This window comes from Marmota flaviventris, chromosome X (genome assembly GCF_047511675.1).
Source record: "Marmota flaviventris isolate mMarFla1 chromosome X, mMarFla1.hap1, whole genome shotgun sequence".
NCBI lineage: Eukaryota > Metazoa > Chordata > Mammalia > Rodentia > Sciuridae > Marmota > Marmota flaviventris.
This window is the reverse complement of record NC_092518.1, coordinates 36,568,017-36,582,420: the sequence shown is the minus strand read 5'-3', so window position 1 is coordinate 36,582,420 and position 14,404 is coordinate 36,568,017. Positions and strand designations below refer to the sequence as shown.

Genomic DNA, 14,404 nt, shown 5'->3' with positions numbered 1-14,404 from the left:
TCTAAGTAACTTAGTGAGACCCTGACTCAAAATTAAAAAATAAAAAGGACTTGGAGTATAACTCAGTGGTAGAATGCCTCTGGGTTCAATCCTCAGTTACCCCCTCACCACAAAAAGAGGAGAGGATGAATAAGTGGACAGAATAAGAGAGTAAATATCCACTAATCCATTTCTTAAAGATGGAAGGAAGGGACAGATAGCTTCCTACCAGGAAGGTTAATATCCCATACTTATGCTATTCATAACTATATAGCATCCAGAATTCATGATTTAATCTTTTTAAAAATATTTTAAGGTATAGATGGACAAAATACCTTTATTTTATTTATTTATTTTTATATGGTACTGAGGATCACTCCCAGTGCCTCATTCGTGTGAGGCAAGCATACCACCATTGACCTACAACCCCAACCCTCATGATTTAATATTAGTTTCTCATTTGTTCCAGATATTGTCCATCTGCTATACCCATCAGCCATTTTCCCCCTCTTTAAATTTTTTTCCCCATCAATAAAAATAAGCCTTCATGTGTTTCCCAACCACAAGACTCTATAGCTCTAGCTACTTTTGAGGCTTTTAGTAGATGTGTAGCTCGGGATTATCCATTCATTTTCTTGATCAACAAATATTTCCTGTCACCTGCTACATGCCAAAGACCAATCTAGGTATTTGCCATAGTTGTGATACTTCTATGAACAAAAAGACACAAAGGTCTAGGGTTGTGGCTCAGCAGTAGAGCACTGCCTACTAACATGTGTGAGGTACTGGGTTTGATCCTCAGCACCACATAAAAATAAATAAGATAAAGGTATAAAAAATTAAATAACATAAAAATTATTTTTAAAAAGACAACAAAAACAGACAGAAAGCCCTGCCTGCCTAGAACTTTCATTCTAGCTGCAAGAGGTACGTAAAAGATAAAGATAGTAAATAATACATAAAGGCATTATTTAGTATATATAATGTATTCAATACCATGGAAAAGTAAAGAAAGTATTAAGTTGCTGTGAAGAAAATAAAGGGAATTTGGGAGTATGGGGTTGATGAACACCCCAGGTTGTAGTTTTAAATAGTGTGTTCTGATGCACCCGAGGGAAGAAAATGTGTTCCAGGCAAAAGGAACAGTCAGTGTAAAGGTCCTGAGCAAAAAGCATGCTTGGGATGTTCAAGAACCATCCAGAAGGTCAACTGGATAGAGTAGATGAGTAAAAGGCAGAATACACCGAAATAAGGTAAGAGAAGTAATGGGATGGGATCACAGAGGGCCTTATAAGGAATATTTTGACTTTGAATGAGAAGGAGGGAATCCCTGGGACATTTAAGCAGAGAAGTGACTTGTTCTGACTTGCATATTGAAAGAATCCCTCCAACACAGTGTTGAGAGTAGACTGTAGAAGACAATGGTAGAATTGAGACCAGTTATGAGGCTACTGCTGTAGTCTAAGAGGAAAATTATGGTGGCTCAGATCTGGGTGAATGCAGTGGAAGTGATGAAATTAAATAGTGGATTCTGGAAATATTTTGAGGGTAGAGCCAGTAGGATTTCCTGACAGATGAGATATGAGGTATAACAGGAGTGAGGAGCTAATGTTGTCTCTCAGGGTTTGGTCCTGAGCAACTGGAAGGGTGGAGTTGCCAGCCACTGAGATAGGAAAGACTGTAGATGAGTAAGTTTGAGGGCAAGAGCAGAAGTTCAGTTTTAGAACAAGTTTGAGATGTTTGTTAGCTATCAAGTGGAAATATTGAAAAGCAGTTGGATGTATGAGGATGGGGTACAAGAAAGAGGTCTGAGCTAGATAGAAATTTGGAAGGCATCCGTGTGTACATAGTATTTTAAGTCATGATGCCAAGTTGTACTAGAGTCTTCAGACTGGATGAGATCATCAAGGGAGAAAATAGATACATAGAGACAAGTGCATGAATAAAACTTGGGATACCCCAAATTAAGTAATTGGGAAAAAGAAGAATAACCAGCAAAGGAGTCAGAAAAGGAACAAAGAGGTAGGAGAGAGCAAACCCAAGAGAATGCAAAATTCCAGAAGTCAAGCAAAGCAAGAGTATCATGGAAGAAGGAGTGGTCATTTGTGCCAATTGCTGCTGATTGGTCAAGTTAGATGTGGACAAAGGAAAAATTAAGCATTGGAATTGGCATTATGGAGGTCATCGTTAGCCTCTATAAGGACAGTTTAGGTAGAGCAGCCCTAATGAAAGTGTATTTAAAATAAAATGGGAGACAAATTCAAGGTGGTGATTATAGAAAATTGTGTTATATAGTAAAAGTTAAGACATGACTCTTGGATCTAGGAATTTATATATTTGGAACAATGGGAATAAACACAATTTGAAAACAACCAACTAAAAGTACAAGTCTATATAACACAAAATTGGGTCTGAATAGAAGATTAGCTGAAAGGGCAGAATATTGTGATAAAGAATGTTCAGAGAAGTTTGATAATTAGCTTCTTTGTCAAGGAAATATATGAAGACTCTCGCAGTGGTTCTTACAGTGTACTCTGGGGACCACCTCATCAGAATCTCCTGGGGTGCTTACTAATAATTCAGGTTTCCAGAGTCAGCTGGATACTGAGTCCATATCTCTAGGGATGGGACTCTGGATTCTACATACTTAACAAGCTTCCCAGGTGACTTTTATACACAATAAACTTTGTGAACCGCTAGTCTTAAGATTTTATTGAGATTGTATTCTTGATTGATGAGATCGCCAGAACACTAGATTTAAGTGAAAATTGGGCATGTTGAAAAGTTCACACTTAACATATACACTTGTAAATTTATGTAAGTTCTGTGAAGAACAGTAGTATTAATTTGCCCAGTGACTAGACCTCATTTGAATATTTCAGGTATCTGAAAAGTTATGGGTTTTTCATGAGAGTGGGCTGGTAAATGTATTTGTTAATTATAAGTTCAATTATGTGCCAGAGAAGATAGTTGACAAAGCATAACTGGCCCCAGCACTATGTGAGGTCCTCCTGAGGCCTGAGAACTAGGCACTAAGAAAATATCAATGGCCTCTGGGATGTTTTGCCCAGGCTGCCTTGGAACTAGCTTTACAAATGGCTGCACTCTGTCTCACTTGAGGCCTCAAGCAGAGAATCTTGGCTCCATGCTTTCTCAGCCCAGGTTCTTGGATAATTTTAGAAAGGCACAGAGAAAAGAACTTTCTGCCTCTATGAACCAATATTACTATGCTTTTTATCACTGTGGTTACAAAGAGTGCATTTTGGCATAGGAGACTCTTCAAGTAAGGACCTCTCTGATTAGAGTCATGACAGGGAAACGACAAAGGCCTGATTTGACTTTGTGCTCCTTCAGGCAGTGATTTTGATTTTCAAAGACCTCCCCAAGGCTTACTGTTTGTTACGAGGTCCACCTTTCACTAGCAAAGGTACACAGACATGCTTCTGCTTAGAAACCATAAATTAACTTCTTCAGTGACCAACAAATCACCTCTGAGAACTTTTAATTCTACAGTTTAATCCCATGTTCAGCCTACTATTTTATTCATGCACAGAGTTTTAAGTTCAACCCCTAGTCTGTATGGGTATAACTTTCTTTAACCATTTATTGAGTATAGTACTTACAATGTAAAAAGTGCTATATTAGGTAGTCGTTAATAAGACACATTGCTTTCCCTTGGAAAATAGACCTGCAATGGTTACTTGCAATACAGGTGATAAGCTATAAAAAAAGAAAAGGCTGGGCTGGGTTTGTGGCTCTGTGGTAAAATGCTTGCCTTGCACATATGAGGCCCTGGGTTCAATCCTCAGCACCACCTAAAAATAAATAAATAAAATGAAGGTGTTGTGTCCATCTATAACTAAAAAATATTTTTTAAAAAAGGAAGAGGCATGACTGCTATTTGTTATAGCATTTGAAAGGGAAAAGTTAATTTTGCTCCCAATAGAATCAGGAGTGATGCTGGGGAGATAGGGGGAGAAGTCAGGGAGGGTTGGGGATATAGAGTACAAGGCGGAAGGGCCATGGGTGCCAGATAGTGAGTAGTAAAAAAATGGAGGTTGTCCCAGGCATGGACAGAGCACACCTTCTGGACTAGCTCAGGCAATGGAGCCAGGTGCTTGCCCTTCTATTTGACATGATTACTGTGATTGGTGCCAAGCTTGTCATTACAGAACAACTGATGAATGTGATTGTTTGAGCAGCATGTTTACGACATGTGTGTTGGATCCATTTACCCAGGACATGTAATGAATAAGATGTGTTTTAATATACTGAGGCAATCTCTCTATATTTAGATTGAGAACCTTAATAAGAAGATGGTTGGACTCTTTGCACAGTTTAACCTCCTATTTTTAAAACCATAGCATGCCTCTTGCTGCCCACCCCCCAACCAACATGATATGTACAAGATTACTTGTATAATGCTCTCTTATTTCTCTTCTGTTTAGGTATGGCAATGTAAGCAATATACTCCGGTTTTTTGCAAAACTAATCACAGACAAATGTGCTGATGTGGACAGGATGTTTGTTATTTCATATTTTCTCAGCGATGATACACTTTCAGTGTTTGAACCTATAGAGAGGAATTCAGGTAAGAGACACACTCTCAGAGTATTTTCCTGAGAACATTTAATTGCCTCTTCATTTTGAAGATTAGGGAATATGATTCGAGTCTGTAGCCTATATGATCCCTGGTAGTAGGTTTTTAAAAAATCAATAGGTTTCTTTTGGCAAAAATGTTTTAAATGGGAGCTAAAATATACAAAATGATAAACAAGGAACAGTTATGGTTGTCTCAGAGATGGGGGGCCTGGGATAAATCCCTTTTGCCACTATTCCCTCTTTTTCATGAGGTAGTTCTATGGAACCCAAGTATTTCAAAATCAAGGTCTGGCTGCCACCAGTGCCACTCTCAGCCAGCAAGCCAAGAGAAAGTATATACTCTTGATAGTTCTGCCTAACAGATTTTTGTTGATGCTCTGACAAGAATTCCAGATATATAAATTTAATCTTCAGGATCCATCTTTCTCTGGCCCTTCTGTCTGTTAATGCTATTGCACTCGGGCCTAATGGAATGTTCTCCACACTGTGCTGATTATATGGCCATTGCTGAGGAGAGCTGTTGATTTATCAAACTATGGAACTGTAAGACACTCTCACTCTCTCTCTCTCTCTCTCTCTCTCTCTCTCTCTATATATATATATATATATATATATATATACACACACACACTTATATATACATACACACACACACACATATTATTTATATGGTGCTGAGGATTGAACCCAGTGCCTCACATGTGTGAAACAAACACTCTGCCACTGAGCCCCAGCCCCAGCCCAGGACTCTGTTTTTTGTCTCAACATATTTACATCGTTTATCTGTGCTGAAAACACACATTTGGAAAGAATAATCAGTGATGTGCTGGTTAACTGGCTCTTTGAAAAAAAAATTGAAAGTCCTGATTTGTACTGTTTGTCACTTTCCTTGATGTGAATACCCCAATCACAGCCAGTTTTAAGAAGCCAACAGTTTTTAAAAAACTGGTTTGCAAAATCTTTGAAAATTCAACAATTGGCTCTTGTGAGCTGGTATGAGCCCTTAGCGCACCAATGAGTAATGAATAATTTGTATAACTAAATCAAGACTCCACAGTGATTTGAATAGTAGAAAATCTTACGATATGAAATTGAATAGGGATGAATATAAGTCATACTCTGAATAGTCAAAAAATCACATGTATGCATCTAGAGTGGGGAAGATGTGGCCAAGTAAATTGTAGCATGTGTAAAACAGAAAGGGTGATAGTAGTCAATGAAAAGCTTATAATAGTAGTGGCCATTACTCAGTACCTGCTGTTGTCCTTTCTAAGAACTCTAAGAGGTTAAGTTTAGTAGTAGTTCTCCAAGAAACAAATACTGAGACAGGATTATCTCCAAGATATTCCTTCAGGGGAAATGCTGGTGAGGAAAAATGTGGAGAGAGCCAGAGGAGACTGGGAGAGCCATCAGACTGCAGTACAGTTCTGACTCTGGTAAAGGACAGAGAGAAAGAAGAAGGGAGGTCTTAGACTGTAGTGGAATTCTAAGAAGATTTCTGCAAGGCTGAGCCAAAGCTGCTAGTTGGAAGAGCCCTTGTCTTTATAGGAATGGGCCAATCTTAGCATCTCTGCCTTGTGTAGTCATTTGTTGGCAGAAGCCTGTGGGAAGTATGACCTCGGCATATACTCGAGGATGGATTTCAGAACATGACAGCTGGGGTCTTCTACCAGTCATGTTCCCTACAATAGGTAATTTGAGAGGTACATTTTCCTGGGCCCCCACAAATTTTGTTTCCATATTACCAATGAGAATTTACAGAAGTTCAGAGAGGTTAAATAACTCTTAAAGATCATCCAGCAGGCAAGTGACAGAACCAGGATGTGATGTTGCTTTACTTGGCTTCAAGGCCTGTGTCTTTCCACCACTTGTGTTATCAGAATGTGGTAGGAGGATCTGATAGTGATGTAGTAGTGACCACAAAATCTCATCTGGTCTCAGACTGTATTCACAGGTCTGTAGATTTCAGTTCTGATTCAGAGTTTCAGTTCTGATTCAAGCAAACTCTGCTTGCTACTTTCCAAGAGGTCAAAAACCAATGCCTGGAAGAGAACAGATGAGTTGTTGAGAATTCTGGGAAGTAAAATACATGATGAAAAACTCAAAGAAGCAAAGATACTTTACCTGTTAAAAATAAAGTTAGGGGGTTAGGGATATTGTGGTAGAGTGTTTGCCCAGCACACTTGAGGCCCTAGATTCCATCCCTAGCACTTCAAAATAAATTAAATTAAATTTTAAAAAATATGTAAAAAAAGTTAAAGGGACCCCCACAGTTGTCTTCAAATACTTAAGAAATCTCCTTCACAGAGGTGGGACAATTTACCCTTAATCTGCACGTCAGAATAAGTGCAAGACAAATAAGTAGAAATAAGCACAAGTGAGACATTTTCTAAATGGTACTATTCAAATGTGCTCCAAAGATGAGTAACCTCCTGATGTTACACACTCCCAGTATGCTGCAGGAATATTTATGTAGCAGGTCTTTGCTATGTGTTTATTTGATTAGGAAGGGAGAAAGAAGAAAAAGGCTAGAATACTATACCATGTTTTTTTTTAACACATTCACCTAGGAAGTCTTATTTCTTTGTCCACTGCCTCATTCCTCCCTTTAGTCTGAGAATAATAGACAATATGAGTTCACAGGTAAGTTGTATAGTCTGTGTTTGAGGATGAAGCAACTCTAAAGGCAAGCCACATGGTTCTTTTAAGAATAAAGACTACCCATGAACTTTTCTCTCTTTCTCTAGGGCTCACTGGTGGGATGTTTTTGAAAAGAATTCGTGTTAAGAGGCCTGGACAAGAAATCTTTAAAAGTGAACTATCAGAATATATCAAGTCTGAGGAGCTGTATGTTGGAGCCAAACTGAATGTGAATGGCTACCTATTTCTTTTGCTCAATGCTGATGAGTACACCTTAAACTACATGGAGAATAATACAAACAGGGTGAATTTACTTTGTATAATTCTTCACTTGCCTCTCAGCCCTCTGCAATGTGTGTTTTTCTTTCTCTAGGGGCTTTTCTTCTTCATCTTGCCACTGTTTTACATTGTGCATTCACACATGTGGGCATGAATAATGGATCCGTGCAGCTTGGCCACAGGTCCCATCACAGAGGCCAGGTCCTTGTCTCCTCTGTTTACACGCTTGGCTCTCCACTGCCCAGCATCACGGATTCCAGGAAGAGGCAGGAGGCTGGCCCAGGGTTGAATCAAGTTTCCTGCATTTTCTGCTGACACTAACAATGTTTTCAGAAAGAAATTCAGCAAGTATAGGAAAGGAAGTCAGTCCGGTGCCACACACTGTGCCATCCCAGTTAATTGGCACAGGCCAACAGAGAAGGCCAAGACCGGAACAAACAGAAACCCCAAGGGAACTCAATAGCTTCTGGGGTTGCAACTTCCTATAACTGTGGCCACCTGAGGCCTAAAAAAGAATTTAAGGAGGAATTGGCCCTAGTGAGCTCAAAAAGTTTTTTTTTTTTTATTTGAATTAAGGTGGAAGATGGTTACCATTCTTAAAAGTGCTATTATGGCAGTTCTGTTCAGTAAAAATAACATTTGGGAAAAATCTTAATTTTGAATGTGGACTCATTCAGTGTGCAAACGTGTATTTGGGAATCATTGCCTAATATTGAAAAAATCTGTCTGGAAATTTTTTATTTTAAAAGTTCACCTGTTATATAACAATATGTATGTGCCATTTATATACTACAGTACCAGTTATGTCTTATTTACATATAAAATGCTCAAGGTTAAGTTGTTAGCACCAGTCTCTCCATATAATACATGTGTATCCCATCTTCCATATCGATTTGGGACTTCTGAGAAGCAGAAGACAGAGTTATAAATGCAAGAGGTGTATTGGGGGAAAGACCTCTGAAGGACAAAGTGAGGGAGCAGAAGGAGACAGTGGGTGGATGGAGTCTTCAGACCAGAATTCAGGTCTAATTCCTCTTGAGGCTAGGAAGGAAGGGTGGATGGGAAGAACCTCATCTGGGCCATGCAGCTTTGAAAAAGTCTCAGCCAGGCAGAGGGAGAGCCCAGAGCAAAGACTGCCCATTTGAGACACCCAGAGTCAGGCAGGAGTGCCCAGCTCTGCTCCCCCTGCTGTGTTCTATTACTGAGTGAGACAGCCAAGGGAGACTATGGCATCATTAGGGATACTGCATTTGGACCGTGTGTAGATCTAGAAGTTGTGGCAGCTGGAGGCTGTTGGCTTGTGATGCTCTTCTCCACAGGGTCTCTCTTGATAGGAGGCCTGAGCAGCCTTGGCTGCCACTTCATCTCTCCATTTGTGATATTAGAGATTTGGGTTATCATAAAAGCATGAACCATCAGCTATATAAAATACTGAACTCAGGTAAGAAACTCTATAATTGGGGAGTTAAATTTCTGGAGACCAGCAGGCCTGGATTGGAAATCAGACCCCATACTTTGTAGCTGAGAGACCTAAGCCATGTGTCTTCCCTGACCTTCATTTTCCTCATCTTTGACATAAGAGTAACAAGAATGCCTGTTTCATAAATTTGCTAGAAAGATTAGATGTGATGATAATGTGTGACGTGCTTAACTTTATGTGGCCTATAGAAAGTTCAGTTGTTGTAACTATTATAAATTAGCATTCTATTTCAAAATAGAGGGTGAACCTATGCCTTAATATAAAATATACAGACAGTTCCCAATTTATGATTGTTCAACTTAGGGTTTTTTGACTTTATCATGGCATAAAAGCAATATACATTCAGTAGAGACTGTACTTCAAATTTTGAGTTTTTCTCTTTCCCTGAGCTAATACTGTGCAGTCCTATCCTCTCTTGGCAATGCTGGGCAGTAGCCATAAGCCACAGTTCCCAGTCAACTCTGATCACTAGGGGAAACAATCCATACTCTACAGTGTGCTGTGTTACTAAGCCAGGATATTTGCTGGGCTAGGTATATTCAGTGCACATTTTTATTTTAGGGTACCAGGGATTGAACTCAGGGGCACTCAAGCACTGAGCCACATTCCCACCCCTATTTTGTATCTTATTTAGAGTTAGAGTTTCACTAAATTGCTTAGTGCCTTGCCACTGCTGAGGCTGGCTTTGAACTTGCAATCCTCCTGCCTCAGCCTCCTGAGCCACTGGGATTACAGGTGTGTGCCTGGCTTATTCAGTGTATTTTTGACTTATGATGTTTCCAAATTACATTGGGTTTATTGGAGCATAATCCCATTGAAAGTCAAGGATTACCTGTATGTAAAAAGGTAGGTATAGTTTTTTTTCCCCTCTTTTTCCTTTTTTCCTCATGCTAGAGATTGAACCTGGGGTTTCAGGCATGCTAGGCAAGCATTCTACCACTGAGTTGCACTCTCAGTCAAAACATATATAGTTTTAAGGAATAAAGAGCTTTTCTTCTTTCAGAATGATAAAAGCATGATAGGACATTATCTAGTATCAGCATCTCAAGTGAAAATTACATTATTTTAAAACTACTCTTAACAAGGGCATACTAGGCAGAGGAAGATTAATATACTCTTTAATACCAGTCCGAGGAGTCTTTTCAAAAGAGCTAATAGATCCTATCATGGAAATACATGAAAGGAAATGCAAAAAAGGAGAGGGAGTGGGGGCCTGCAGTAGGTGCCAAACCACCTGGATCATTTTGTGGTGGAAGAGAGGGAGCTTTATTCTAAATTACCACCAATGTTTTTATTCTAAAATTTCATCTTCTCATTTTTGATCTTTTAGCTGTAATTATTTATAACCTTGTGCTTTACTGAATTGAATAAGAAATATTCTTCCTAAGTCAAAAGGCTAATCACAGGGTAGGAGACAGGAATGGTAGACTTTCTGCATGAGTATTACACTGCCTGTATGGATCTTTGACAACTAGCTGTGCTCTGATCAGTGCATTGCCTGGGTAGCCAGAAGTTTCTGGGGTTGTAGGGGGGCATTCTAATAAATGGAGAAAATGAGGGTCTACTTATCCAATTTTGAATCCCCATTCTCTGCTTTAGGGTTTGCCAAAATATTGGGCCCATGTCCAAGGTTATAGGGAGGAGGCTGAGGTGGAAGCAGATTGTTTTCTTATCTCTGTAGCCTGCTGTCTCTTAAGTTCATTTCTCTCAGATTTGGGGCCTAGGCTAATGACACTTGTTGTCTTAAAGGCATAGCTCAAGAGATAACAAAGCTAGTCATCTCTTCTCTGTGTTGGTCTCTATACAAAGGCATTTCTAGCTAACTTTGGGTTTACCATGTACAGTCTCTTTGCTGGCCATCATAAATATTGGGCTCCTGAAGTTTCAGGTATATTTAAATATGTCTTTCCTTTCATTTCTCTCTTCTAGTTTCCGTTTAGCAGCATCGAATTTGCCCTACAAAAGCTGAAAGACTTAGAATCGAAATCAAAAGATATCAAGCAGGTATTTGCAGCTGCTGACCCTAGACACACAAAGGTTTTGGATTATAATACATTCAGGTAAGCAATATTCTGCTAGCAACAATCTGTTTCCAGCTCAAGATTGTCTGAAGAGCACAAAGAACAGTTGCTTTCTTCGTGTCTCCTAGTCAGTTGACTATAGGCTTTTTATTAGAAATTGGCATTTTGCATTTGTATTACTTTGTGGTCAAATTTGGGCTATTAATATTCTAGTAAGCTTTACATTATAAGTTTTTAGGTAGGAACAGAGACTGAAGAAAGCCTAGGAAGTCAGATGCTCACATTGTCTTATAAATCATGGTGTTGAAAGATCCAAGGAATGCTGGGAATAGTGCATCTGAATGATAAAGGTAGAAAAAAGTTCAGCTAAGAGTTCCCTTCAAATCTGGGAGACAGAGAAGGGCTATATCCCTAGGAATGCAATAAAGTTGGAAAAGATAATGAAAACTTTACTGATTAGCAAGAGAAAAGGTGATGTTGTGTATCTGTGTATATGTATTCTCATATATAGATTCTAAAAGACAAAAACATAGGAATTGAAGGGGAAAATCTGACCATAGTTGGACGTTTCATAAAAAAATCATGAACAATAAAGGTTTTCTCTAAGGTAAAGCTGAATCCCGTGACTGTTCAGTGACTGACCTAGGCAAACTTCCAAACAGCAGAAACACAGAGAAATTCAAATTCAGGGTCTAAGTACCATTGTGAGACTTCTTAGCTTGAAAACAAAGTGAACAGAGCCTTCAGGAGAATGTAAATTAAATCATGGATGGAGGACAAAGGGGACATTCTCTTTAGGCTGAGAATTCTGGCTTCTGAAAACAATAGTGGCTGAAAGCTATATAGTAAACTGGGCTTGATGCAGTCAAGATGTGCACTGAGAAATGAGGAAGCGAGCCCAGGCAAGGGTAGCAGGGAGGTCTTTCCAACTTTGTGTCTACAGTTGCCTGTTGCATCACTACCTGGTGGCCTGGAGCCACCAGGAGGCCCACAGTGCCCCAAGAGCTCATTTGTTGTTTTAACAAAGCTCTTTTGTGTCTCTAAAATGTTCTTTGGAGAGAAGCAGTCAGAGGACATATTTTTATTGTTTAGAATTCCCAACCTTCTGGGATCAATAAGAATTTATAGTCCTTTGTTATTGTTCATAGTCACATACACATATTCATGGTGTTTTGGAAAATAAATGGAGGCAGAGTAAAGAGCAAAGATAATTAATTACTCAGGCCATGGACTAATGGAAAGCAGTGGAGGAGAAAACAAGAAATTTCCATCAGAAATGAGGGAGCGGTTTTGTTTTATTATTTTGTGTCCTTTTACAAAAGCATCCATTCTCCCAGTACTCTTGCAAAGTCTATTGGAAACGTTTTAGTGAGTTTATGGGGGCTTTTTGGGAAGCATTTAGGCCAAGCAGGATCTCCAACCAGGAGAGATTGCTCTGCAGATGGAGGCCTGACCTTAATTGTGGGTGGGATAAAGGACTACCACACTGCTATTGGAGGGGTGGCCTGAAGGCACTGCATGCTCAGAAAGAAAAAGCTCCCCATCCGAGAAATTCCTTAAGACTAAAATCACCTTAGGTTATGCCTGGCCTGAAGAAATCCTCCAGTGGCTTGCCATTGTCCTTACAATAAGATCCAAATATTTGACTGCGGCCAATAGGATTCTGTTTATAGTTCCAGCATCGACACTTCTTTTTCTCCAGCCCTGTTCTTTGGCCTCCCTGGTTGCTTTTCAGTTTCTCAAGCACATTCAGCTCTTTTCCTGCATTCATGCCTGTGCATGTGCACTTCCCTCTGCTGGGAAGGTCCCCATCATCATCCTTTCCATGTTAATCCTAGGATTCATCCCCAGAGGGGCTTTTTTTTCTCTATCCTATCTAAAGTAATCAAGAAAAGAGATTTATGTAGCTCACAATTTGGGAGGTTCAAAGGCATGGTACCAGTATCAGTTCAGCTCTGGTGAGGATCTCATGTCAGATACAGCATCATGGTGGAGCACATGTAGGAGAGATCGCATGGCAAAATAGAGTGGGAAGGGACTAGTCTTTCTCTTTCATAATAACCCTCTCATGAGAACTAACCAGGGTCCAATTGATACTGGTCTTGAAAATCAGGATCTCAGGATCAGGCCCTCATTCCCCTGTTGTTAAAGATTAAATACGAGAGAGAGAGAGAGAGAGAGAGAGAGAGAGAGAGAGAGAGAGAGAGAGAGAGACACAACACACACACACACACACACACACACACACACACACACACTCACACACTCCTCCAGAGAGAGGAGGGAGCCCAGAGATGATACCTAAGGGAGTGGGGATATCTTGTCCCTTTATAGATTTCAGGTTCCTAGGTTTCCTTACTTCTCATGCTTACATGACCAAAAGGCAGGAAGAGAGCCATCCAGGGGGTGATTGCTTGTGTTATGTAAGTGTGATCCTCTCCCACCCCCCAGACTATGGCTGTCTACCCATTTCCTTTTCTTTTAAAAATTTGTTCTAATTAGTTATATATACATGACAGTAGAATGCATTTGACACATCATACATAAATGGTGTATAACTTTTCATTCTTCTGGTTGTACATGATGTAGAATCACACCTGTCCTGTAGTCATACATGCACATAGGGTATCCTTCCTATCCCCATACTCCCTCTCCTCCCTTCACTCCCCTCTGTCTAATCCAAAGTACCTCATTTTTCCCTAGCCCCCCCCCCCCGCCGGCCCCATTGTGAATTAGCATCATATATTAGAGAAAACATTTGGCCTTTGGTTTTGAGGGATTGGCTTATTTTACTTAGCATGATATTCTCCACCTCCATCCATTTACCTGCAAATGCCATAATTTCATTCTTCATTAAGGCTGAGTAATATTCCATTGTGTATATATACCACATTTTCTTGATCCATTCATCTGTTGAAGGGCATCTAAATTGGTTTACCTATTGTGAATTGAGCTGCTATAAACATTGATGTGGCTGCGTCACTGGTCACTGTAAGTATGCTGATTTTAAGTCCTTTTACCCATTTCCTTTTCTTTGATAATCAGCTACCAGTTCTTTGCCCCATCTCATGATGAGAGCTACATTAATCGCTTCCTAGGGCAGTGCCCCCAGAGACCAAATCGCCTTCCATTAGGCCTTACCTAGTAAAGGTCCTACCACCTCTCACATTACCATACTGGAAACCAGGGTTCTAAATACATCTGCACTTGAGGGGCAAATCACATATAAACTGTAGTAGTCTTCAAATGGGAGTATAGACCAGGAGTCAAGATGTCCTGGTTCATATAACATGTTTGGGGTTGGATACTCACTGAGTTCTCTGGGCTTGGGTCTGCCACTGTGTTTGGCCCACAAGTGTGGGTCCCTGCACGTTGTCTTCAGACCTCTTTTTTGCTCCTCACA

At 39.9% G+C, this 14,404-nt stretch overlaps 1 protein-coding gene across 1 annotated transcript in view; it reads left to right on the top strand.

Moving 5' to 3' along the window:
- The window catches only part of Efhc2 (EF-hand domain containing 2), a 146,112-nt gene that overhangs the window by 66,933 nt on the left and 64,775 nt on the right, over positions 1–14,404 (top strand). The window contains exons 9-11 of the mRNA XM_027927318.2: positions 4,428–4,570; positions 7,329–7,525; positions 10,910–11,040. Coding sequence (XP_027783119.2) covers positions 4,428–4,570; positions 7,329–7,525; positions 10,910–11,040 — 471 coding nt within the window. The remainder of the gene's footprint in view (positions 1–4,427; positions 4,571–7,328; positions 7,526–10,909; positions 11,041–14,404) is intronic.